This window comes from Homarus americanus, unplaced genomic scaffold (assembly GCF_018991925.1).
Source record: "Homarus americanus isolate GMGI-L3 unplaced genomic scaffold, GMGI_Hamer_2.0 scaffold52806, whole genome shotgun sequence".
Taxonomy (NCBI): Eukaryota; Metazoa; Arthropoda; class Malacostraca; order Decapoda; family Nephropidae; genus Homarus; species Homarus americanus.
In genome coordinates, this window is record NW_024720773.1 from 5246212 (window position 1) to 5271798 (window position 25587).

General features: G+C 44.4%; 1 protein-coding gene across 3 annotated transcripts; it reads right to left on the reverse strand.

The window, feature by feature from the left end:
• Window positions 1–228: 228 nt before the first annotated feature.
• LOC121860926 lies at window positions 229–13067 on the reverse strand. Of its 3 annotated transcripts, none has more exons than XM_042358304.1 (13): window positions 12962–13067; window positions 12597–12690; window positions 11764–11856; window positions 9474–9621; window positions 8893–8992; window positions 8576–8677; window positions 8086–8249; window positions 7695–7785; window positions 6669–6820; window positions 5990–6104; window positions 4180–4320; window positions 3287–3430; window positions 229–1339 (listed from the first exon to the last, which is right to left on the reverse strand). In XM_042358304.1, exons 2-13 carry the CDS (start codon window positions 12658–12660, stop codon window positions 1202–1204), a joined length of 1452 nt encoding a protein of 483 aa, XP_042214238.1. In that variant the 5' UTR covers window positions 12661–12690; window positions 12962–13067; the 3' UTR covers window positions 229–1201. The 3 variants fall into 3 exon arrangements, with proteins under 3 accessions (XP_042214238.1, XP_042214237.1, XP_042214239.1); XM_042358303.1 differs by having other exon boundaries at window positions 12912–13045; XM_042358305.1 differs by having other exon boundaries at window positions 12893–13045.
• Window positions 13068–25587: the final 12520 nt, after the last annotated feature.

Genomic DNA, 25587 nt, shown 5'->3' on the forward strand with positions numbered 1-25587 from the left:
TATATACCCCGCAGCAGCCGCTATGAGTCATGGTGGGAAAACCCGAGAAGTCGCCGGTGACTAGTTTCGTTGCTAAGATACGGTAACATCTGGTTGGTTGCTAGGGAAGGCGGCACATTGGAATGCAATACGGAGTTTATAGGGGAGACGTCCACTACAAGCGTTTCGAAGTCTTGGGTGAATTAAAACGAACTTCATTAATGTTTTAGGATATAAGAAAAGACTTTATTAAATTTTTATATGAGCTTTATATATTGCTAAAATCAATTGAACAGTACAAACTATTTAAATTCTATTACAGTATAGTGAACTTCAAATCATTTATTTAGGTGGTGCCGTAGGTATGAGTGCGGATCTAAAAACTACTAAAAACTCGATTAATTAAGCATGGGAATGTAATCAGCCTACTGTAAGGTCACCTTGTACAAAAAGTACAGCTAAAGTAATACACTCAAAAGCCCTAGATGCTCAGTAACAGACATTTTGTGTGACATTACTATACAGTAATTACTTTATCTTCTTTATGTGATCAGAATTCCAACTAACTGCTCATAGTTTCCAAACATTATGGCATTTCTCCTCACATTGATTACATTATTTACCGGATCATTTAATTATAGGTTATAAGCTTTTAAGATTATACCAATATTGCTTCTTGAGGTTAAATAGTCACAGTGAAGTGGTAAAACGGAGTGAAGGTTTCTGTAAAACAATACCTAATAACTGCACATAATGCGTCCAGTCTTGTGTACCAGTGCATACAAGTGATGGAGCAAGGGACCATGGTTGGTAACATAGCCATTCATTTTAGTTTGGAACCAAAAGTGTAGTAATAACAACGATGATGTTTATGTTTGACTCAGTGACTACAGTTTAAAAGGGAAGCTCTTGTTAGGGGTGAGGGACTTACGTTCATCGGTTCATAGAAACTCGTGTTACAGTTCAGACACCAAATTTGAGTCTCTGCAACAATTGTCTTAAGGACGAAGAACCTTAACCATATTATGTTAACTTTTGCTCATGTTATAGCTCGGAAGCCAGATATCTGGAGCCTAGTATCATTGGCGACTTTCCTCTTCTTCGGGAAAGTGTGTTTACCGGTACTCTCACATTGTATTCTGGAAACCAAATTGTTGACGGATGGACACACGAGCAAACGGGTGAACTGATGAACACACCCAGCCAGGTCATAAAACTGTCTTTAATTCTCAACCTCAGTGTAACCAATCAAGTTGAGGCGACGGGCAGCATTATTAGAGTCAACCAAGTTCTCTATGACAATGTTGTACACGTCCAGATCCTTCAGCCGAGAGTCTCCGTCAGGCAGTCTGAGCAACACCTGTAAAGAGACGATGATCACACAGGGGCTGAAGCCAAAGCTGGTCGTTTAAAAAGTCATGAAGCCAATACTTATATAATATGTTGATGGAAATACATAAGTTGCAGCGAGGCTTCGAGATAAACTGACTTTATTTTAAACTGATTGTCCTTGGGGTAAGTTTGGACTCACCCTATAGACTGAAAAAGGTTGTTTATATTAACATTTTATCTTCTAAATATACATGATAACATAAAAACATACTAATTTAAAGTCACAAATCACAGAGGAGCATTGTACCGAGTCATCTTAAGGTTTTCAAAATGCTGTTGGTCAACAAATAGCACCTGGAGCTGAGGAGGCAGAGGTGGTACTTGTCCGAGGTTCAGGTCAGGTCATTGTGAGAACAGACCAATAGAAATAGGAGGAATCAGATGTGACGCCACTTAGATTGTAGCACGTACCTCGGCTTTCTTGGCAGCTCATTGTGTGACTAAAAAAATCAGCGATCATTTCAGAAACCGAAGTCGGTTTCAGCCCCATGCCTGACGATGATTATCTTAAGAGCTTGAAGGAGAGAAGGATGCTGTTGATACTAGATTAACCTAGGGCATCCCAGCTTATTTCACTTGGGGATTAAACACCCTAATTCTACTTTAGGGGGTTTGAGTTAGGATTGATTATGATTGGTTTGGTTAACGTTAGGGTGATTAATTTTAAAGTGAAACAATCTTGGGTGACTAATCTTCACGTGATTCTAATAGACATTACAAAGCGTATTCACCTGCTTTTCTCTCAAATTTACTACTTGGCATGTGGGCTGATTCCAAGAAGGGTGACAGTAATGGGGTGTTGAAATTAAGGTTGACTGGAGTTAAGTTATACGCTATGCCCTCCATGCTACCGGTAGTTATCAGCAGACATGGATGAAGTGATTAAACATCGGATCAGATGTGTATCTAAAGACTTTGGCAGACTCCACACCCATGTGTTCAGCTGTAAGGAGTTTAAATTATCTAGAAAGCTGCATGTTTATCAATCAGTGGTCCTCCCCACCCTGATGTATGACAGCGAAACATGGGTCACAGGTTAAAGCATCTTAATCTACACTCCCTCGAGAGACGTAGAGTGAGGGGCGATATGATCGAGGTGTATAAATGGAAGTCAGGGTTGAACAAATGTGATTTAACAAAAGTACTTAAACTATCCAACCAGAAGCGACCTCGTAGCAATGGTTTTAAATTAGGCAAATTTAGATTTAGGCGCAAGATGGGTAAACATTGGTTTAGAAATAGAGTAGTGAAGGAGTGGGACAAGTTACCAAACATCATCATTAACTCTAATGCGCTGGGTAGTTTCATATATAGGTTGGACGGATGTATGAGTGATAGGGGTTGGGTATAAACGGGACTGACTAGTATGGGTCAATAGGCCCACAGCAGTGTCTTTCATTCTTATGTTCTTATGTTTCGAGTTTGCCCGACTGCATACCGAGGCAGACAAGCGCCAGTGCTCAGAAAGATGCTGCCACCGCCCCTCCTGCACTAGATGTAGCCCTCCACACGTGCAACATCTGTGGACGGCCCTGCCGGTCCCGTATCGGCCTCTCGAGTCACCTCAGAGTTCACCAACGAAGGTGACATCTTAAATAATTCATATCATGATTTCATAGCTGGATGATCGTCTTACTCGATTCCGAGTAACAGCAAAGTTGTAGTAGTTTATGTTTATGCATGAAGTCATCAGTGACAGGTTATACAATTTAAGGAGAGACCCTAGAGCACTGCCCCACGCCCCAGTTCAGCTCATCTCGTCATAACAATGTTAAAAATCTATAGCTATGACTGACAATGACAGAGGTTGCAATTTACGGAGGCTAAAGAGCACCCTAGCAGTAGAACGGATACAAATAATAATACTGTAATACTATTCTTATTAACGAGAGAGCCAATAGTAGGCAGGACCCACCTGGTACCGGCCTCGAGGAGCTTTCTTAGGCACAGTCATGGAGAGTTGGAGGGAATGGGTGCCGGGCAGCCAAGTCCTCAGGTCCACACCAGTTGAACCACACGTGTAGTAGGTGGCTCCAGAGGTCGGGTGATGGAGCACCAGCTGAAGCACAACAAATGGGACCACGATGAAGGACAAATGAATTTCTGACTTCTTCATAACGTTAATTTTTTACATTATTTCAATGAATGACAGTCTTCAGTGATAGTCGAGGCTTAAGGTAATTTCGACGTCATTTTGGATACAGCCTTTACATCATTTCTCACTTGGGCAAAATTAACGTATAAATCTGAAATTCCAGTCCAATATTTTTTATTGTGTTGACCTGGTCACATCCAAAGTGCTTTGATGTGCGCCAAGCGACGAATCTACAAATGTTTATTGTGAGATTGAGAGTTAAATTGAACACTACATAATCACTAATAAGTAAGGAAAGAAATCCTTAAAAGGGAGATAAACTAAGTATATTCCTTACAGAGATAGACTTAATTACCACTACATCTCCCTGTCTATGATAAATGGTCAAAGTCGGCCACTTCACAGACCTGTTGCCATGTGTGTCTCCAAGTTAACAACAAGACCTTCCCAGTGCGTCTCAGTGATCGACATTTGACGTAAGCTGATATTTAACACTCGCGACATTCAAGAAAGTAAACAGATTAGTTAGCTTCTAGAAGATTTCTTCATCAACTTAATCTACCTGTATGTGTGACGATGAACAAACTGAACTAGAAGATGTGGCCGATAAACTTGCACCAACAGGGTACAGTTACAGAGAGGAGGTAGGGAGGGGTGTTGGTGCTGAGAATAACACGACACTTGATCAGTTTACCTCGGTCACCTGTACTCACCTCAGCTGTCCTGTAGTTGATTGGGGCTGCCCATCCCAAGTTAATGATCTGCATGCCAACGTTCACCTTCCCTCCTCGTGACACCCGTCGGGGGAACCTCGCCCACTTGGCCACGAAACGGTAGCCAAGGCTTGACCAGACCTGTTGACACCAGACTTTGACTGACAAGATAATAGTTGTAAGGAAAAAAGATCACATGAAGATTAAACACCCCAGCTTATTATACAACGGTTAATACACTCCTCGTTACAATCTTGCGATGTCCCTGGTGTAACTTTACACTTGCTTACTATCACAAACGCCCTAAATAAGCAGTACTTGCAAAACTGGCCAGAATAGAGGACCGAATCCCCGAGTCTTAAGCTGAGTGTACTAAGGTGAGGTTGCATTCCTGCACAGTGTGTTTATCGCGTTATACCGTCTCATGTCTTAACTCTGTGTCTGTCTTGATCCTCCCAGTGATCTCATAGAAGTTGATCTTACTAGCCATGCAACATAGTGTTTTACAGCAGTAAGGTGAAATCAGCTGGGGCACCTAATCTTCAGGTGATCCTAAAAAGAGAAAAGAAAAAAGCTTGATAGTATGAAAGACTTGTTCTAGAAACTTCTGTATTCTGTGTCCTTGGTGGGGGAAATGATAAAGAAAAACAATCCTCTTCTAAAATAAAAAAATGCTCGAGTACTTTTTTCACCCATACATGTCAATTCTGGATAGGATGCAAATGCACTACAGGAGGATTTAAATAAACTGCAGGAGTGGTCAGAAAAATGGCAAATGAAATTCAACACCAGCAAGTGCAGCGTACTTAATATTGGAAGAACAAATACTGTCAATGTATACAGCCTTAACAACTTCAACCTAGAGAGGTCGACTTGTGAAAAAGACTTAGGGGTACTTGTAAGCCCGGACCTACGGCCTAGAAAACAGTGCGTTAATGTTCGAAACAAGGCAAACAGAGTATTAGGTTTTATATCTAGAAGTGTAAGCAATAAGAGTGCAGAGGTCTTATTGCAACTATATCTTGCGCTAGTCAGGCCGCACCTCGATTATGCCGTTCAGTTCTGGTGCCCTTATTATAGAATGGATATCAATTCACTAGAGTCGGTGCAGCGAAGAATGACGAAAATGATTCCGGGACTTAGAAACCTTCCATATCAGGATAGGTTAAAGAAACTAAACTTGGATTCCCTAGAGAGACGAAGAGTGCGGGGAGATATGATAGAAGTATTCAAGTGGGTGAAAGGAATCAATAAAGGGGATATGGATAAAGTTCTTATAATATCCGAGCAGCATAGGAGTCGGAGCAACGGATTTAAGTTGGATAAGTTTAGGTTAGGAGGGAGATAGGAAGGAACTGGTTCACAAATAGGGTGGTGGACGAGTGGAATAAGCTTAGCAACTTTGTAGTAAGTGCTGGAACGCTGGAAAGTTTCAAAAGGAGGCTAGATAGATTCATGGATGATAGAGAGTGGTAGTAACTCTCGACAGGAGCTGCCATGCACAGGCCAACCGGCCTATTGTAGACTCCTTATTTTCTTATGTTCTTATGTTATTAAGTAAGGAGCTTTATGTAGTGTAGTGAAGTGACTCGTTGCCTTAGTTGTTGCTTTATTTTGTGACACAGTATATACTCTCAGTCCACACCACACCACCACCCACACCGCACACCACCACCACACCACCACCCACCCACCACACACCACCACCACACCACCACACACACACCACCACCACCACCACACACCACACACACCACCACACCACCCACCCACCCCCCCACCCCCAACACACACCATAACTAAACTGTACCTCGTTGTAGCAGCTCTGTGTCTTCCAGCTGTTGAGAACACCTTCATGGTACCCGTTGTTGAGGTAGGTGAAGTGCAGCTCTCTCAACTCCTTCAAGGCCGTGGGACAGTCTGACCTGAGGGTGAGGGTAGGTGAAGGTGAGTGAGGGTAGGTGAGGGTGTGAGTGAGGGAAGGTGAGGGTGAGGGTATGGGTGAAGGTGAAGGTGTGGGTGAGGGTATGGGTGAAGGTGATGGTGTGAGTGAGGGAAGGTGAAGGTGTGAGTGAGGGTAGGTGAAGGTGAAGGTAAGGGTAGGTGAGGATGAAGGTATGGGTGAGGGTGAAGGTAAGGGTGAGGTGAAGGTAAGGGTAGGTGTATGGGTGATGAAGGTATGGGTGAGGGTGAAGGTAAGGGTGAGGGTGAAGGTAGGGGTAGGTGAAGGTGAGGGTGAAGGTATGGGTGAGGGTGAAGGTATGGGTGAGGGTAGGGTGAGGGTGAGGTTTATCAGTTACCAGAATCAATGTGAAGTTATATGACAATTTAGCTGAAAAAATATCTCTCTATCTATAGGTGGTAAGACTGACCTGGAGGAGGGAGGCAACAGGTCATAAGAATGGAGGAAACCGCAGCTGCCCTTATTGATTTCACATTGTAAGACTGACCTGGGAGAGCAGTTGCAACAGGTCAAGCGTTAGACTGACCTGGGGGGGTTGTAGTTGCAAGTCTCGCCACCCATAGGAAGGTATTTGGTCTCCTCCTGTAGGAAGGGATAGTCTACCGCTATGTTCTCGTAGGTGCCGTAGTCAGTGTCCGACGCCAGGAAGCAGTCGTTGTGGATTCCCAACCTCGCTACCTGAAAAAAAAAACATCAACTTTGTTAACTAAATTCTCCGGTCGAGTGCAAAAAGGGGCTAATATCACAAGAAAATCAACCCTTAGATATATGTTTCCAAGGCAAATACAGCTGGAAGCCCCACTTGGTCCCTAGCACCAACCGGAGGGAGGGTTAACTAAACTCACAACACTGGGTGGAGGGAGGGAGGGTTCTGTCCGATTACAAAAGCAGGTGTCTGGAGGAGAAGGTAGTGTTTACTGCTCTGTATACCAAGAAGTTAGTTAGATCATAATATTAGAGAAGTTTGTAGTCTGGGGAAGGATTTGTCATTAGCTCAGAAATACAGGAGGGACGTGTGTGTGGGGGATCATCGTAGGTTCACCTCATTGTAGGGATTCAATTTGTCTGAGGTTTTGAACACTGGCCGGGTTTGTTGTGTCTTGGTAACTGGTAAGTAAAGGACGCCACTAGAAATAAACTTTAGATTTTTTTTTTGTTTTTTTTACGTTTTCCTTGATCGAATTGACTTACTTTATACCACTGTTTGTTGTCTGTACTGTCTAGGTACAGAGGCGGAGGGAGAGAGGGAGTAGTTGGCGACATGACATGCACAGCTTGCACTAATGATGTATTGTAAATAACTCAATACACCAAACAACCACAATAATGCCGTAAAAAGTTAAATGTTTGAGGAGGCGTTTCCAAGTCTTACCTACACACCCACCCTCCTTCCTTCTCTCCTTACCTGCCGATTTTTTTTATAACTGTACATTGTTTGTATACCTCTATAATCTATGCATACTGTATACCTACATTGTGTAAATACAGGAATAATTAATGGAAACTTGTATGGCGATTTTACTGAATATCTACAGTATCCAGGATGACTGACCATTGTGTCGTGGTAGGCTTCGTTCTTGGTGATGGGGGAGGTTCTGTTCAGGAGCACTTTCTTGTACTTAGGCGTCCGTAACTGGATGTGCCTGTGGGGTGACACCGGAGTTTGTACAAGCATAAGGCATAGAGACACACAGTTACACATAGAGCAAACTAGTACTTCAGGGTTACTCAATTTTTATTGTGAGGGCTGACGACGTGACAGAGGGTAGCGCCCACCTTGTCCAATCTATTAAGTTTCGTCAAGTACAATTACATCGATAAATAAACAGGTATGGTTTATAGGACTATGTTTACTTTTTTTTGTTAGTAATGTCATTATTATGGCCGCTATTGAGAGATTTTAACGTTTATAATCTTTCTTACGACAAATGTAAATGCAACACCTGGAGGCCGGGATAGCGTTCATTAGCTGGGAGAGCACAGTGCCACGATCCATCCAGTTGGCTTGAGAGATGACTCCTTCGTCACCGTAGTTTTCGGTGTAGTACCACTCCCCCCACACCCCGATAAAACCAGCCTGCACCACTGCTATCACCCCAGCATGTTCCTGCCACACCAATACATAAAAGTTAGCAAGTTCATTCTTCATGCCAAACCAAAGTCAACTCTGCTTGAAAATATTATACGACTGTGAGTTACATGATATATTAAAGACCCAAAAGATATTAATAAAACACCCAAAGTTATATTGATGTGTCAGGTCTGGATATATTAAGCTTTTAATATCTGTGAATTCTACTGTGTGGAGAAAATTTTTAATAATCTGAAGGTTTATGGGATATAATGTTTTTTACTGATAAGCTGTTCACAAGAGGTGTATTTGGGTTCGGTAAGGTATCAAGCAGTAAGAGAGGAACTTATTGAATTGCTCACGTCCAGGATGGGTGTCAGCTGGTTCAGATGAGAGAGCAACTGGTTAAGCTTGGCATCACTTTTAATAGACTCGCTGATGGAGTAACAGAGCCTCAACACCACCTGTAACAAAAGCCTCGGTAAGCTTCCACAACAGTTATCAAGATTTCTTTTGCTGGCATAATTATATGAAGAGGAAAAATGTTTTGATGAAGATATAATTGGGTATGGGATATCCACCAGCACTCTTACACCATAGTTATAGGTTAAATCCAGACCAGTTTTAACTTCTTTTTGATCGGTAACGCATTTGAGGGCCGTAAAGTGCCTTGCCCTACCTTCATCCCAGCCTCCCTCAAGGTGTCAAAATCCTCTCCGATCTTCAGCAGGATGTCGTCGGAAATATTGCTGTTAACGAAGGTGTCCAGTATCACATATCTGAAAAATGATGTAGATGGTATAGCCACCAGAGAGAGAGTGAGAGAGAGAGAGAGAGAGTACATTTGGTGTAACAGTTCTTGTCACCTGATACCATAGTAATCTATATAAAATAACACAACATAATCGTCGATAAAATATCTATAATATTTAAAACTAAGTCAAACTATGCTTAAAAAGATTACACATCAACCTGTGTAGGTCTGCCTCCTCGATCAAACATTAAGAACTCCACTAACAGGAAATAAGACAACTGCTCCAGGAACCAAGGCTAGGCGGTAATAACCATCCCCTCCTTGATCCCTGCATCCTAAGGTACTCCAGACTAGGACACCCGAGCAACAAGGGGACCAGACAGTCTTCACACACACACACTAGCTGGGGCTCCTGGGTCATTATGTGGTTGTGTGTCAGTCTAGAGTGGGTAATGTGAGGTCTGGCCAGGGCTGTGTCCCATCAAGAGAGAGAGAGAGAGAGGTACCTAAATATAAGCGTGTAGCCTTGCTGGACAAACGACTGGAGATCTTCAACGTTGAGAGTGTTCCAGTTCGAGGTGCTGGTCTCTGTATAGGTGTAGAATCCTCTCTCAGGGTTGCCTCGTCCCGCACCAAGTACAGTCATATTCGGTTCTGACAAACACACGTAAACTGATACGTAAACAATGAAAAGGAGACGAGCCATGGCAAAATTAAGTAATTTATTGTAATATATAACAATGACCTTGACGAGTTCCATAATTTAAATAACGAGTTACTTAATGCACAGCTTCAGAATATATTACACAGAGAACTAAAATCTATTAAAAATGACCCCAAATGGATAAATAATTTAAAGAATATTATTGGACAAAGGAAGGCGAGAGGTAGGAGAATCAATCATGGTGAAGTTACCTCCGAGATTATTATAAAGTATTGCCCGTAGGGTTAATACCGAGATAAGAAAAGCAAACAGGAATAATGAACTGGAGTTAGTAAGAGAGGCGAAGTCAAACCTCAAGGGATTCTTCCAAATGTATCAAACTAAAACACGAGAAAAGATTGAACCAATACAGTCAGATACCGGCGAGCTAACTGACAACGACGGAGAAATGAGCAATAATTTGAACAAATATTTTTCATCAGTTTTCACCACCGAAAATTTAAACATGATACACGGGCCCTGGCTATATACAGAGATAGTGAAGAAATAGATTAAGCGAGATAGTAGTGACTAGTAACGATGTTAGTAAACAAATAGATAAACTAAAGCCTAATAAGTCACCAGGTCCCGATGAGATATATGCCAGAGTATAAAAGGAATGTAAGGAAGAGCTTAGTATGCCCTTAGCAAATTTTTTTAACATGCCATTAAAAACCGGTGTAGTACCAGAATATTGGAGGATAGCGAATGTGATGCTGATTTTCAAGAAGGGAGATAGATCACGGTCCTCTAACTACCATCCAATCAGTTTAACATCAATCGTAGGCAAATTAATGGAAGCAATAATTTCAAACTCAATTCGAAATCATCTCGAGAAACACAAATTGATCAATGATTCCCAACATGGTCTCACAAGTGGGCGTTCATGTCTGACAAATCTATTATTATCATTCTTTTCAACTGTTTTTGAATCAGTGGACGACGGACACGATTATGGTGTGGTTTACCCCGATTTCAATAGCTGCCCCCACGAAAAGTCAATACGTAAATTGGAGGCACATGCATCTGAGGTAACGTCACTAAGGGAGTACCATTACTAGTTATTATATACATAAACGACATAGATATAGGCGTAGACAGCAACATAAGTGAATTTGCTGACGACACTAAAATAGGGCATGTAATTGAATCTGATTAGGACGCTGCAAAACTACAGGAAGATCTAAAAAAAAATTTTCACATGGTCTGAAAAATGGCAGGTGAAAATTGATGTGGAAAATGTAATGTATTTAGCCTAGGAGATGTAAACAGAGAAACCGGATATCAGATGAACAACGATGTTATTGAGAAATTCGACTGTGAGAAAGATTTAGAAGTAATGATAAGTAGGAATCTTAAACCAAGACAACAATGTGTATTTGCTCGAAACAAGGCTAACTAAGTACTTGGGTTCATACAAAGGAGTGTTAGCAACAAGACTAGCGAGGTCATCCTAAAACTATATCTTGCACTTGTGAGACCCCACTCGGATTACGCAGTTCAATTCTGGTCACCGTACTACAGAATGGATATAAAATCCCTAGAAAGCATTCAGAGGAGGATAACAAGCCTAATCCCGGGCATTAACAACCTTGAGTATAGAGACAGATTAAAGCAATTGTTTTAAATTAGACAAATTTAGATTCAGGCGCAAGATAGGTAAACACTGGTTTGAAAACAGAGTAGTGGACGAGTGGAACAAGTTACCAAACATCATCATTAACTCGAACACGCTAGATAGTTTCAAACATAGGTTGGATGGATATATGAGTGATAGGGGTTGGGTGTAAACGGGATTGCCTATTAGGGGCCAATAAGCCCTCTGCGGCTTCCTCCATTCTTACTGTATGTTCCTACTTTCTGATGTAAGGTTGTTATAGTGAGTAAGGTTGTTATAGTGACTTGTTATAGTGACTAAGGTTGTTATAGTGACTAAGGTTGTTATAGTGAGTAAGGTTGTTATTATAGTGAATTAGTAAGGTTGTTCTACCATAAAGTGAGTCAGTGAGTATATCTTAAATGGGATCTCCAAAGTGTAGAGTTGCTGTAGTGCTCCACAGGTGTGTGTTTTACCTGGCAGAGATGTTACTTACCTGTGTATGTAATGTCGTAGCAGCCCACTGGAGTGTTCCCCGTCAGTTGGTGACAGGGGGCGGCCACCTTCCGAGGACACACATTATCGTTTCCTGTAAAATTTGTAAGAGAAATAAGGGATCAATTACATAGGACTTTAGTGGTATATTGTTTATAAGTCCGACATTTTGAGAGTTCATCTGTCACAACATTTCGATCGCAAACAAACATTTCTGACAAAAACTTTAATGTGTTGACTTTAGTGAACTCATGCCGTAAGCTGCAAAGAACTGCTGTTACATTTTGAGTACTTTATAGATTATTGATGAAATGATTGCTTGAACTCTTAAACAACTATTACAAGACCCTGTTAAAACAGTGTCAAGATACAGTAGTATTTTTTTTGTCAATGGACGTGAGAGGGAGCTACAGGAACGAGAAATACAGTACAAGGGATGATAGTGACGGATGATAATAGTTCAACTAAATAGAACAGAACTTGCGAGGAGAAGAGTTGACGAGATAATGAATGTGTGTTGAGACGTGAAGCCAGGGGAAGGGGGTGGGGTGTGATAGACTGGAGTATTGACCATGACACGAGTGGTAGAAGAAAGAACGTAAGGAGACATAATTATCTTTGAATGCAGAGAAGGGGAGGAGGACGTGAGGGATTGATATGTGACAAGGAAGAATGTTTTAATCTTGTCTAATAATGGGGTACAGGTCCTTCTTTTTGACCGTCCCTCGTGGCTGACACTGTACTGTACCTCTAAGGGAAGGGACGATCATCAGCTTGGATACCTACAATCACCTTTCATGTGTTTTTTTTGGATAGACTTAAAAATAAACATACCCAGAGAAACACTGCAATCGGCCAACGCTAACAGAAGTAGCGGCAGAAAGATTGCTCGATTCATCGCCTTGTTGGACGTCGATCAGCTGTTATTCTGTAACAAAACATCAATTAGATTTTTTTATATATGATGCACGAAAATACATGGAAAAGTAACATTATCGGGAATGTCAACTTGGTAATCAAATTCACATAAGTTTCTGATATATTATTTGCGAGACCTGTTTTAAGCTATACTCTGACACTATAAAATAGACTGACACATACTCTATCTACATTATAAAATACATACTCACTTCACGCGTATATACTTGCCGAAAGTGATAAACCTGAATACTGTATCAGATATGAGCTCAAATGGTTACCAGAGCTTTTGAGAGTCGGCGTGTGTGAGTGGTGCGTCCAGGCGGGTCTATTGCAGGAGGGAAAGTGAACTCAGTTGGACTGGAGCTCTAACACAATAATTCGTGTGTGAATAAAACGTGCTAAGTCAAGGTTACAGGTTAGTATGACAGATGGGCGATAATACTCAAAAGTTTTTATTTATGAGTAGAGTATTGTCCAGTCAAATAGTAAGTATATTAAGAAGGGGAAATTTAAAGTAGATAAACATACAAAAGAAGAAATTAAAAATAAAATTACAGAAAAGGGGGAAATTAAAAGTAAAAATACAGGAAAAATGGGAAATGTTATGTAATGTCGCCAAACACTACTTAATGACACCATCATCAACAAACTCCATTTAGGATCCACTTCATGCCACATAACTATACCATTCAACTTTGTTATGAGAACATCACCGTGTATAGTTGAAAGAACAGTATAATGGAAGATAATATAGTTTTGGTACGTCGAGTAATTGGTGAGGCGACAACATGGACCGGACTACACGCACACTACTACTTCTACTTTGCTGTCACTTGGAATCGAGTATGACGATCATTCAGCTATAATACATTGATATGAGTTATTAAGGATGTCACCTTCGTTGGTGAGCTCTGAGGGGACTCGATAGGCTGATACGGGACCGGCAAAGTCGTTCACAGATTTGAACATGTGGAGGGCTATATCTAGTGCGGGAGGGGCGGCGACAGCGTCTTTTCGGCGTTTGCGCTCGTCTTCCTTGGAATACAGTCGGGCTAACTCGAAAGTACTGACACCTTCTCGTGTGGTGCTCCTCCAAGGGTTACGGTGTGGAGTAATCGTCTCCCAGGTAAAGGGGGGGGGGGGTCGATTTGGCACTTTTTCAGGTTTGTCTTAAGACTATCCTTATACCTTTTTTGTTATCCGTAGAGAAAAGTCCGTTATATGGAAGTTTGATGTATGTCTTCATTTGTTTTCTTGTCTTTACTGACCACTTAAGTGGAGTTGTATGGCGACTTTATTGTTTCTCTTCCTCTCTCTCTCCCTCTCCTTCCGTCCGTCCGTCCGTCCGTCCGCCTGTCTGTCTGTCTGTTCCGTCTAATAAGAGAACCATCGGAAACTTCATTCTTTTCGCTCCAAACTTGCAATCGATCAAATCAAAGGAAGCTCGCGATTAATTAAGTCACACTGAGGATGGCGCCAAAATTTGTTTTCGAATATCTGGCAGATTTGAGGCTAGACTAATTATTTAGTCATTTTGAGCATAAATTTTAATCTAATCGCTACAAAATTGGACTGATAATTACTGATTTCCAGCCCAGAGGGTGTTTTATCCCCGTTATCCATACATTTTACGAGCCACCTTATTATACCCTATGCACTGTTAACTCCCGAGCACTGAATTCCTTATGCTAGTTCTCTTCCTTTACACGATTCCATGCGTAACTGATGCAGCTCTCATTTTAATATCATTTCCCATATTAAACACTCATTTGTTTTTATTATTATGCAATTTTTAAAGGGAGTAACGCAGCATTTAACGAACTGTAAAACCCAGTATCAAGGAATGACCTTAGAAAACCGGCCAACTCGCCAACCGCACTGGGTAATCACTACCCGGAAACGCAATCCGCCAGTCGTATATAAAGACGAGTGATGCAAAGCAACTTGCCGGGGATTCACTCAGTACTTACATTAAAGCGAATCAAAAATAACTTATATTAAAAATCGTTATGCATACTGAATATAAGTTTAATATCTCATCTTAGTCAACCAATAGTCTGATTAGTTTGTTCTGAAATCTAAATTATGTGCAGGAAGCTATTTTAAACCACCCATATAACCTTCGTATCACAGTAATTTCATAATCGTATCCTGTTGTCACTTTGCGTATAATGAAACATTGTTGCCACGGACAGGAAGGTAACACCCACTCCAAACTCCACATTATTGTTTATGCTTTAATTGATGTTATACAGAGGTTGCATGTGAGCATAGAGCTGTCTGTGTATTTTCAAATTATTTCATTTGTATTATATTGAGTGTAATTTACGTATACATACAGTATATAAGGGAAAGTAAAGGGATTTAATTTTAATAGTTTTCTGAACATACACAATAGGAGACATGTTGGATAACCATAATTTTCTCTCATCAACTTTCTTCTGTCCACTTTCTTTAAATGTTTTCTTGTCATCCCGTCAGATTTCGTCTGGTTTCTCTTTCGTCGTAACAGTTGCACCAACAGGTAACTGTACATACATATTTAAGATACATCTTGCGTTTTACCTTTACTTTTATTCTCTTCGCCACTGATCGGCTCGTTAGCCGCTTGGGTGATCGGCCACGTCTCTGTTACACACTGTTGGCAGTACTGGGCATGAACCTGTAGTGGACGTCTCCCCTACAACTGCGTATCGCATTCCGACGCGCTGCCGTACCCTAGCAACCAAGCGAGAGCTGACACCAGATGGTACGGTAGCCTAGCAACGAAACTACTCACAGGCGACTTTCTGGGTTTTCCCAACATGATTCATAGAGGACTGGCGGCTGCTGCTGGGTATATAAGCTCTGTCTCCCCATTGAGATTCATTCTGCCCATCTTCCTGAACAAGCAACACCTCCTCCAGCAAGCTCCACGCTGTCAGCATTCATTCAACCAGGAGGCCAGCAACAGGCAACATCTTCTCTAACGAAGCTCCTGCACATCTACCTCCTTCAACACGCTACTCACTGAACGTCTCTACTGAGCAGCTCCTCACCACACGGCACCTCCAGCACCAGACTGTCTATCATATAACTTATATTATACAAGAAAACCACATTAGAGTTTCCTTCCATCCTGAGTGCTAGACAACATTAATATTTCGATACCCCTACAATGGTGACTCCTGGAGATAAGCACTCACACAGGATGGAGGACGGACGGATCTCTCTGCCGACTTTCAACCACAACGTCGAGGACTGGCTAGACCATGTGGAAGCAGCCCTCGCCGGCTCACGAGCGACCGACGAGCAAAAGTATTGCGCCCTGCTCTGTGCCTTGCCCACGGAAGTGGCCACGCGGGTCTCACAAACCATTTCCAACCCTCCAGATGACAACAAATTCGCTACCCTGCGGGCTGCCTTGAAGACGTGTTATCAACAGACCAGCCCCAATCTCCTGCAAGATCTATCCTCTACCTCCCTCGGGAACTCAACCCCGGGACGTCTCTGGGAGGAGATGTGTCGGCTGAACTCCCGTCACACAGACAGACTCCCCGACTCTATCCTGCGCCAGCTTCACGCACAAAAGCTACCCACAGAAGTACGCACCATCCTGTCCGCAGTAGATTACTCTACGACACCGGAACTATATGCAACCGCGGCAGATAGAATTTTTAACGAGTGCGCTGCTGCACCCCTTGCCGCCACGGTCACACCAGTACCTACCATCGAACTTGTAAGCCGGGTCAACACCCCTCAGCCGAGCAATACCTCACAAGACATCAAGGACCTGTTGCAAATTTTGAACCGCAGGATGGACACCATTGAGCAGTTCTGCTCCTCCATACCCGCTGCTGCGCCGGTTCCTGACTCACACACTACGCCCTACAAGTTCCGACACACAGCAGCCAACCCCCAGCACAACAAATTTACCCTCTGCTGGTATCACCAGACTTTCGGCCGCAATGCTCGAAACTGTGAGCCCTATTGCACCTATTCGGGAAACGGCAACACCGGAGGCTGGTAGACGCCTCAGCCTCCGTCCCTCCAGGCGTCTCATTACTGCGCGTCACCGACCGCACCTCCGGCAAGAAGTTCCTCATCGACACCGGTTCATTGGTCAGCCTCATCCCTCCCTCACTACGAGACAAGTCAAAGCAACCCTCGTATGACCTGTTCGCTGCCAACGGTACCTCCATCGCCTCCTACGGCGTACGCACCCTCGCCTTAGACCTCGGTCTGCCCAAGACTCTGCGTTGGTTATTCGTGATAGCAGACGTGTCTCAACCCATCCTTGGTTTCGACTTCCTCACCTTCCACAAGCTCGGCGTCAAACCAAGTCATCTATGCCTCATCCATGAGCCTACAGCACGCAAGATCCAGGGTTCTCGTGCCAGACACACCGACACTATCACCTGTCTTGCGCCTTCCAACGAGTTCTCCTCCCTGCTCGACGAATTCAAGGAGCTTTTCTCACCCCGAGTCTCCCTACCCCCACCACCTACATCGGGAATTTTCCACCACATCGAAACCAAAGGACCACCAGTCTTTTCACGCCCTCGCCGCCTGCGCCCTGAGCTCCTGTACACAGCCAAAGTAGAATTCAACAAACTACTGCAAGACGGCATCATTCGCCCTTCAAGGAGTCCCTGGGCATCGCCTCTTCACATGGTTCCTAAGCGAACACCCGGCGAGTGGAGGGTGTGTGGCGACTACAGAGCCCTGAATCTCGTCACCAAACCTGACAGGTACCCTATTCCGCATGTCCAGGACTTTCACCACAAACTTCATGGCAAGACTATCTTCTCGAAGATCGACTTGGAGCGTGCCTTCCACCAGATCCCAGTAGCACCGGCAGATACCCAGAAGACAGCCATCACCACTCCGTTCGGACTCTTCGAGTACACTTTCATGAGTTTTGGCTTACGCAATGCAGCACAGACTTTCCAGAGGTTCATGGACCATATGCTTCGCGACCTCGATTTTGTCACCGTCTACATTGACGACATCCTCGTCGCATCTTCGACGCCTGCCGAGCACCGCCACCACCTACAACTCCTTCTCCAACGCCTGCAGAACAACAACATGAAAGTTCATCCTGCTAAGTGCGTCTTTGGAACCTCGGCCATCGATTTCCTCGGTCACAGAGTCTCGCCCAGTGGCATACAACCCCTACCACAGAAGATAACCGCGATTAGGGAGTTCCCCAAACCTGAAACGGCGAAGAAACTCCGAGAAGTCCTGGGTTTAGTCAACTACTACCACCGCTTCATTGACAAAGCTGCCACTGTCCTAGCCCCCCTACACGACCTTCTCAAGGGACACCCAAAGAAGTCTCACAAGTCTCTCATGTGGACTCAAGAGGCTACTACGGCATTCACCACTATCAAACAGCACATCACACGCCTCACTAGGGTGTGTCATACGGAGGCGAATTTTTTTTTTTGAGTTTGAAAAATCGGCCCATGGTATTAATGATGTAGTTCTATGTGCAGAATCATGTGATATCTTCAGATTTGAAAAGTTTTCATTTTTTGCTAGGTAAATTTAAACTTGAAATCTTATGAAAATTCAGTATTCCCACCCTTTTACCAACACCACTAAATAGCTTATTTAAAGTAAAGTAAATGTATCAGGTTAATTTATTAGGATGAAAATGATCCAGAATAGTGAAACGAATGATCTTGACACATTTATTAAATTTAATATTCCTTTCGAAAACAAAATCATCAAATACAAAAACCGGTTTTACTACTACGACCCGGTGTTGCTGCACACCATAGAGAACATGTCTTTTTGCTTTGTTTCTACTCATCACCTCCCCTGCTGACCACCTGAGCTCTCGGATGTAGCCTTCCTCCTCTCCTGGCTGTACACGTGACTGCTGGCCTCGCTCACTTGCTGTACACAACGCTCTATACTCTGGGTGTGCGAGGGCCAGGCAGGGACATGCATGGGGTTGTCCAGGAAAGCTCTAACTTGAACATTGGTAAGGCTGCAGGTAAGAGGGGGCTCACTGCCAGCCTGGATGTTATCCAGATCTATGAGATCAGTGAGGGTCTTGGCACCTAGATTGACTTCAGGAGTCTTCCTGACCCTGAAGGAACCGTCACCAACTGATTCGTCATGCCCAGATCCTCTCATAAGTCTCATATCCAAGATCTTTTTGACTGCCACTCTTCTCTCCTCCTCATCCTTACTGCAGAGCATTGTCTGCAGAACTGCCTCGGGATGAGCATACAGGAAGATCTCCTCACAGTCTGCTCCACAATCTGAACAACCTTCCTTGGCTGACTCCTCAGGAGCTCAAGCTGGAAGAGAACATGCCTCGGACCTTCGGAGAACGATGACTTGACCTTGGTGTTGAACCAATTTGGCAGAAGTAGACACTCCGCGATGAATTGGACAATAAGTCTCGGGTTGTGAAGCTGGTTCCTTTCAGTTTATGATGGCGACCCAAATTCTGCAGAGAACCTGAGAGCGTTGTGAGCCACCTAGAGATGTGAGACTGGACCTATCTGCAGGTAGCAAGTCTGTATCAGGCATGACCCCAGTTTTGATGGCACTGCAATCATGTAACCATAGTACTGGTCCTCCCGGGTCGTCAATGACGGTATGTGCAAGCTCAGCAGTGGAGGGGCCAACTGTGATTTTTCAAGCTTCGGATTTATTTCTAACTCAGTGAAGTCAGCATCTTGTCAGAGGACCAGACCATCTGTTGTTTGAGAGTCTTGCCATCCAGCTCCTGGATCAGATGTCTGAGTGCTCTCGTTGGTGTGGAGGTCTGGAAACAATCCAGACCAGCTTCCTCCCAATCTTCCAGCTCTATCCACTGTATGACCCCTTGCCACCCTGTGTTTGTTGGTGCTGTCCCTCCATGGCCTGCAGGGTCTGGTCTCGTTCACTCTCTCTGAGCCAGTTCACAATGTTATCTGCCACTATCTCAGCTGGTTTCCTGATGTCATCTTTCTCTGGAGTGAAATACCACAAATACTTCCCCTCCTGGTTCACTGCAGCAGGGTAGGTGTTCCTCCTTCACCATGGCGAGGAACAACTTGTCCAGAATCTCCAACTTTCATGAACACTTTGAGTGTCATCCTTCTCCCATCAAAAGAACAAACAATTGATTCCATTTTCTCTTATCCCCTTATCAAACTCCTCTTCTAGGTTACTGACAAGTTTCTCCTGAGCTCTCCTTACTTTGTTATGATCTATCACCAGGTGAACATCATCAGGTGTTATCAAACCACCCGTCAACCCAGGCAGCTGTTGCTATCTCTGCAGTTTCTCTGAGACCAGTGTGGTGTGCATGCTGGCCAGAGCTATACTAGGGAAATATCTTTCCTATTTCGAATCTTATGCCTGGAAGGTTGGGATCATTATTTTCTGGGTTAGGACAAAGTCACCATTCTCCTGGTCAGCACTCGGATCAGCCATGGGAAGTCATTAAACTCTGAATCAGCTTGACTCCAATCATCGGCCTTTTTTACCTCACCTGGGCCTTCTCAAGTCTCTTTCTCGGCAACTCTTCTCCTCTTCTGTCTCTCTGTAGCGGCCTCTGTCTGCAGACTCCGGAATATCTTGGCTAGAAATCATGAGAGCCCCTATACTGCCAGTCTTCTCTCTCTGTGCTTTGACAAATGCCAGTTCGATCACAGGAATCTTCAGTTCAGCTTGCAAATACAGGAGATGTGGGCCTGCGGATTTACAGTCACGTCGCATCAAACTCAGGACAGAGAACAATTGGAGAAAGCACTTACAAGCCAATTATGTCAAATAACTGGTCCGGATTGCTTGTAGCTGTCATAACTGCAAGTTTTCACTCTCCCAAAGAGATATCTCTTGCCTTTCCCCAACTGTCTCTCATAATCTTCTTCTGACTTGGTATGACTGGAGCTGAACTGAGCGTTAGCCAGAGTGTACTATTGCCAAGACAGCTTTGGTCATATCACTGGCAATATCTTTGTTTGTGTAAGAAGAAGTTCTTTGGTTCTTTTCACTTTGATTTGCCTGATTAAACTTACCGTATCTCAAAGCATCTCTCAATGTAGGCAACTCCGGCTTCAGGAGCTCTCTCCCAGACCCAAGACAGTGACTGAGATGGCGGATTTTTGGTTCCTAGATCCTGACACAAGCAGCCATGCGCCAAATATTATCCAACTTATAAATGCATCAGAATCTGAAACAGAAAAAATATTGTTAGTTGGGTTGTTAAGAATGAGGGTAAGAAAGCAATGTTCACTATTTAATTGTAATGCACTATAATGTAGCTATGCGTTAGATTTTCGATATATTTCACGCTAAAATTTACCTAGCAAAGGTTGCAAAATATTAAAGCTGAAATTATTTTCTGTTTATATACACTAAAATCTACCAAAAGTGATGGGCCATTAGTTTTAGCTGATCTTCCTCCTATGACACACCGCGCCCTCACCACCCTAGCCCACCCAGCACCTAACATACGGACCACTCTCACAACAGGCGGCTTCTTCTACTGCAGTGGTGGGGCGCCCGTCTTTAGCAGGAGATCAGCGGAATTTTCATGCCGTTGCTTTCTTCTCCTACTTGACTTCAACCACCACACCTCCAAGTACGGCGCTTTTTTGATCCGGGGAACTCCTGGCCATATACTTGGCTGTCAGACATTCCAGCACTTCCTCGAAGCCCGTCAGTTCACCATCTTCACACTGATCACAAGCCCCTCGTCCGCCTTGGCTTCAGCTTCCCAGTCACATACACCTCTGTCACGCCATGGCTTACATCTCGGGAGTTCTCCAGCGACGTCCAACACATTAAAGGCAGCCACAAGATCGCCGGCCTCTCTAGTTGTATATCCACCATTCTTCCCTCATCTCCACCCGTGATTATGGGCAGCTAGCGCGGCTCTGAAAGACGAAGACCTGGCAGCATACGGGCCTTCCCCCTCGGGCCTCATACTCCAAGAACTCCTGTTCCTGGCACAAAGACAAAAATTGTGGTCGCGGCGTATCCTGTGGACAGCCTAGACGTTAGGTGCCTCGCGTCACACGCCCGGCTGTTTTGACCGCATCCATGGTCTCAGCCACCGGGTGTCGCGGGCCTCCCAGCGCCTCCTCGCATAGCACGTGTCGTCTGGCCCGGCGTAAAGTCTGATACTAGAAATGGGCAGTGCCTGGCCTGCCAGTCCTCCAAAATACATGTCACATCACGGTTTGCCACAAGCCTTTCCTATTCCCAAGGGCGTTTCAAGTAGTACACCACACCGATGTCGTGGGACCTCTACCATCATCCTCACGGTAGTACCTACATCTTCTGCCATCGACCGTTTCCACCAGGTGGACAGAAGCAATTCCCATGCTTAACGTTACAGCAGAGACTACTGTCAGCGCCTTCTGTAATCATTGGGTTTCCGTTTGGCCCCAACACGTAATCACTGACCCGAGGAGTACAGTTTGGTCACAACTCTGGCAGCACCTCCTACGGTTTCCGACGCGTCTAGATAGCACTACAATACCACCCCAAGCCAACGGCATGGTGAACGTTTTCACCGGCAGCTGAGGGCGCACTCAAGGCACAACCACGACCCTTACAATGGACTGATCGCTTCCTTAGTGCTCCTCGGCATCCGCAGCGTCACACAAGGGAGGGATATGGACTGTAGCCCAGCAGATCTGACACTGAGAGCCTTCAGCTTTACCGGGGATTTCTCCTCCCTCCTGATCCCAACAAACCACTCCAACCGTTCGTCGGCTTACTCCCAAAAAGCTCGACAAGCAGTTTCTACATTCAAGGCTACTGCTCCGCGCCAGCCTACTCGGCCCTGAACATTCACTCCTGCACTACTAACAGCCGAGTATGTTTCGTCAGGCATGATGCTCACTGCAACCCATTACAATGCCCCTACGATGGACCCTTCCAATTGGTTACCCGTTCAGCAAAGTTCTGACAATTATCGGAATGGCAGACATGACACCGTCAGCATGGAGCCGAGTCAAACCGGCCTTGCACCCGTCGGGCCCCCAGCCCAACAGCACCATCAACAAACTACGCCTGCACCAGTCTACCGCCAGTTACCACCGGCGGCAACACCCGCCCGACATTTCTGGGCACCCTCTTTTCTCACCCTCATGTACAACCTGCTCCTGTCATAGAACCTGAACCTGTAATAAACCTCCCTTCTATCATAGAACCTGCTCCTGTCATAGACCCTCCTCCTGTCATAGAACCTGAACCTGTAATGGGCCGCCCTTCTATCATAGAACCTGCTCACCATGGACCCTCCTCTGGCATTTTGCAGAACTTCGCGTAGCCTCTCTAATCCCAAACCCTCTTTCTCCTCCCTGAATTCCTCCCACAGGTTTTGTATATGGTGGGATCATTACCGTGGCGGTCGAGTCGTACATACACCTGCCGGTATGTGTTATGTGTGGGACACAACCGGACCAACATCCAGCCTCACGTCGGCGCCCGGGGCGGAGAGGTGTATGGACGTCTCCCCTACAACTGTGTATACGCATTCCGTAACGCATGCTAGCAACCAGCGAGGGCTGACACCAGATAGTACGGTAGCCTAGCAGCAAACTACTCACCGGCGACTTTCTGGAACATACTTGATTCATAGAGGACTGGCGGCTGCTGCTGGTGTAAGCTCCTGTCTCTCCATTGAGATTCATTCTGCCCATCTTCCTGAACAAGCAACACCTCCTCCAGCAAGCTCACGCTGTCAGCATTCGTCAACCAGGGCCAGCAACAGGCAACATCTTCTCTAACAGGCTCCTGCACATCTACCTCCTTCAGCGCATACTCACTGAACGTCTCTACTGAACAGCTCCTCACCACCACGGCACCTCCAGCACCAGACTGTCTATCTTATAACTTATATTATACAAAGAAAACCACATTAGAGTTTCCTTCCATCTAGGTGCTGGAGCAACATTAATATCTCGATACCCTACAAACCTGCTCCAGGTTTTAAAACAGCTCACACTGGGTGCCGTCACAACACTCTCTGGCAGATTGTTCCAGAGTTCACAACTCTCCTCCGAAAAAGTTTCCCTCACAGTTTTCTGGACTTGCGGCTTCTTCAATCTTGAGCTGTGACCCCTTGTGAAGGCGGCGTCACCAGCTCAAGTATTGACACTCGACTGAGTAGTGCCCCGCTTGAGATGTATACACTCGGTTGGGGTCTACGCCCTTGCGTCTGTACTAAGCAGCAAGTTCTGGCGCTCCATCTAGGGTGGGGTGGGGGCGGAGGCAGGCACCCAGGTCTGGTGCTCTCCTTTTGAACATTTTCAACCAGCGGACAGTCCTAAGCATATCTCGGGGACCAGACAAGGTGACAGTACTCCAGGTGGGGAAGCACTTCACTCTTGAAGATGGATTACGAGGAGACCGGACCCGTCTAGATATCTGCTCACGACAGCCTTCTTATAAGACCCGATTATTTGTTGCCTGGTTACACTTCTTCTGCCAATGACCGGGAGAACTTCAGCTCGTTGTCAACATACACACCTAGGTCCTTCTATAAGACAGATACAGCAGTGCAGTTTCTTCATCCCGTTGGGACACATGCATGATGCATATGCCGCCGTTGGTACGCCCAGGTGCATCCTCTTACACTTCGTGACATTGAATCTCAGCAGCCATTTCTTCGACGGTATAAGAACCACAGAATCCTTCTGCGGCTCCTTGCGAATCAAGCGGCCGGTTTCCCGAAATAACTTGGTGTAAGCAAATGGTAGGAGGAGTGTATAACGTCAGGCATGTCATTCATGAAACAAACAAACAACAGTGGGCCCAATATACTGCCCTGTGGTACCCTTGTGACAGGTACAGAGAGAAAGGATTTCGTGCCGTTAATCACCACACACACACTGTAGAATCTTCTAACCACGCTAGGACATTTCCCGTATTCCGTACAATTTCAGTTTGATTTTTAAGCCTTTCGTGGGGTACACTGTCAGAAAGCCTTGGCAAAAGTATCTATAGGTATATATTGTCGATATTACCACCCCGTTCAGAATAGGTCTAAATATCCAATACCTTGAGCAATTGTGTTAAGCGGGAGCGCCGGCATAAACCGTGGTAAACGTCTTTACAAGGTTGTTTCGTATGATGTTCCATCACGGCATCTCTGATAATACTCTTAAATTACTTTACATATTCTGACGTATGTCACGGATACCCTAAAATATTCTATACTACTGAGGGTATACACAAACACTTGTTGTCTTAAAAGTAGGTTCTATTCTCATGCGAGGAGATATATATATATATATATATATATATATATATATATATATATATATATATATATATATATATATATATATATACTCTCTCTCTCATATATACACATTGGGACGCAAGCTACGCGTTCACACCACGACGACTTCCTCTCTACATCTATCTATGTATTACTGCAGCTGGGATGTACAGATGCCAGCATTCACAAACTGAATACATAAAAGTATAAATATGATAATTTATATACATAATATGAGATTGCACAATAAATGGAATATTACATAGGAGTCATGCAATTCTGTGTACTGCTATACATAATTGTGGGTAATATAAGAGTAATATAATAATACACGGCTGGTACTACTTTGTGTCCATATATCATACACCTCCCTCCCCTATCGGCTCATAGTTTCATCTTGAGCGGTTACTTTTATTTCTGAGTCATTTCGGACCTGCGGTACTGGGGGCAGAAACACAGGGTGAGGATGGATTTACTAGGAAGACATCAACATTAGGGGACTCAACTGGGGAAGAGGGTCAACACTAGGCAGCTCCACAGGTCCGGAGGAAACGACGGTTCCTCCACCATACTCTCACTGGAAGACGCGCTTGGTAGTCCTGGACCGTAATACCATAACAGCAGCCTTGTCCCAGCGGTGAGATACCGGATGTTGGGTCCTGATCTGCTGGCCGATAC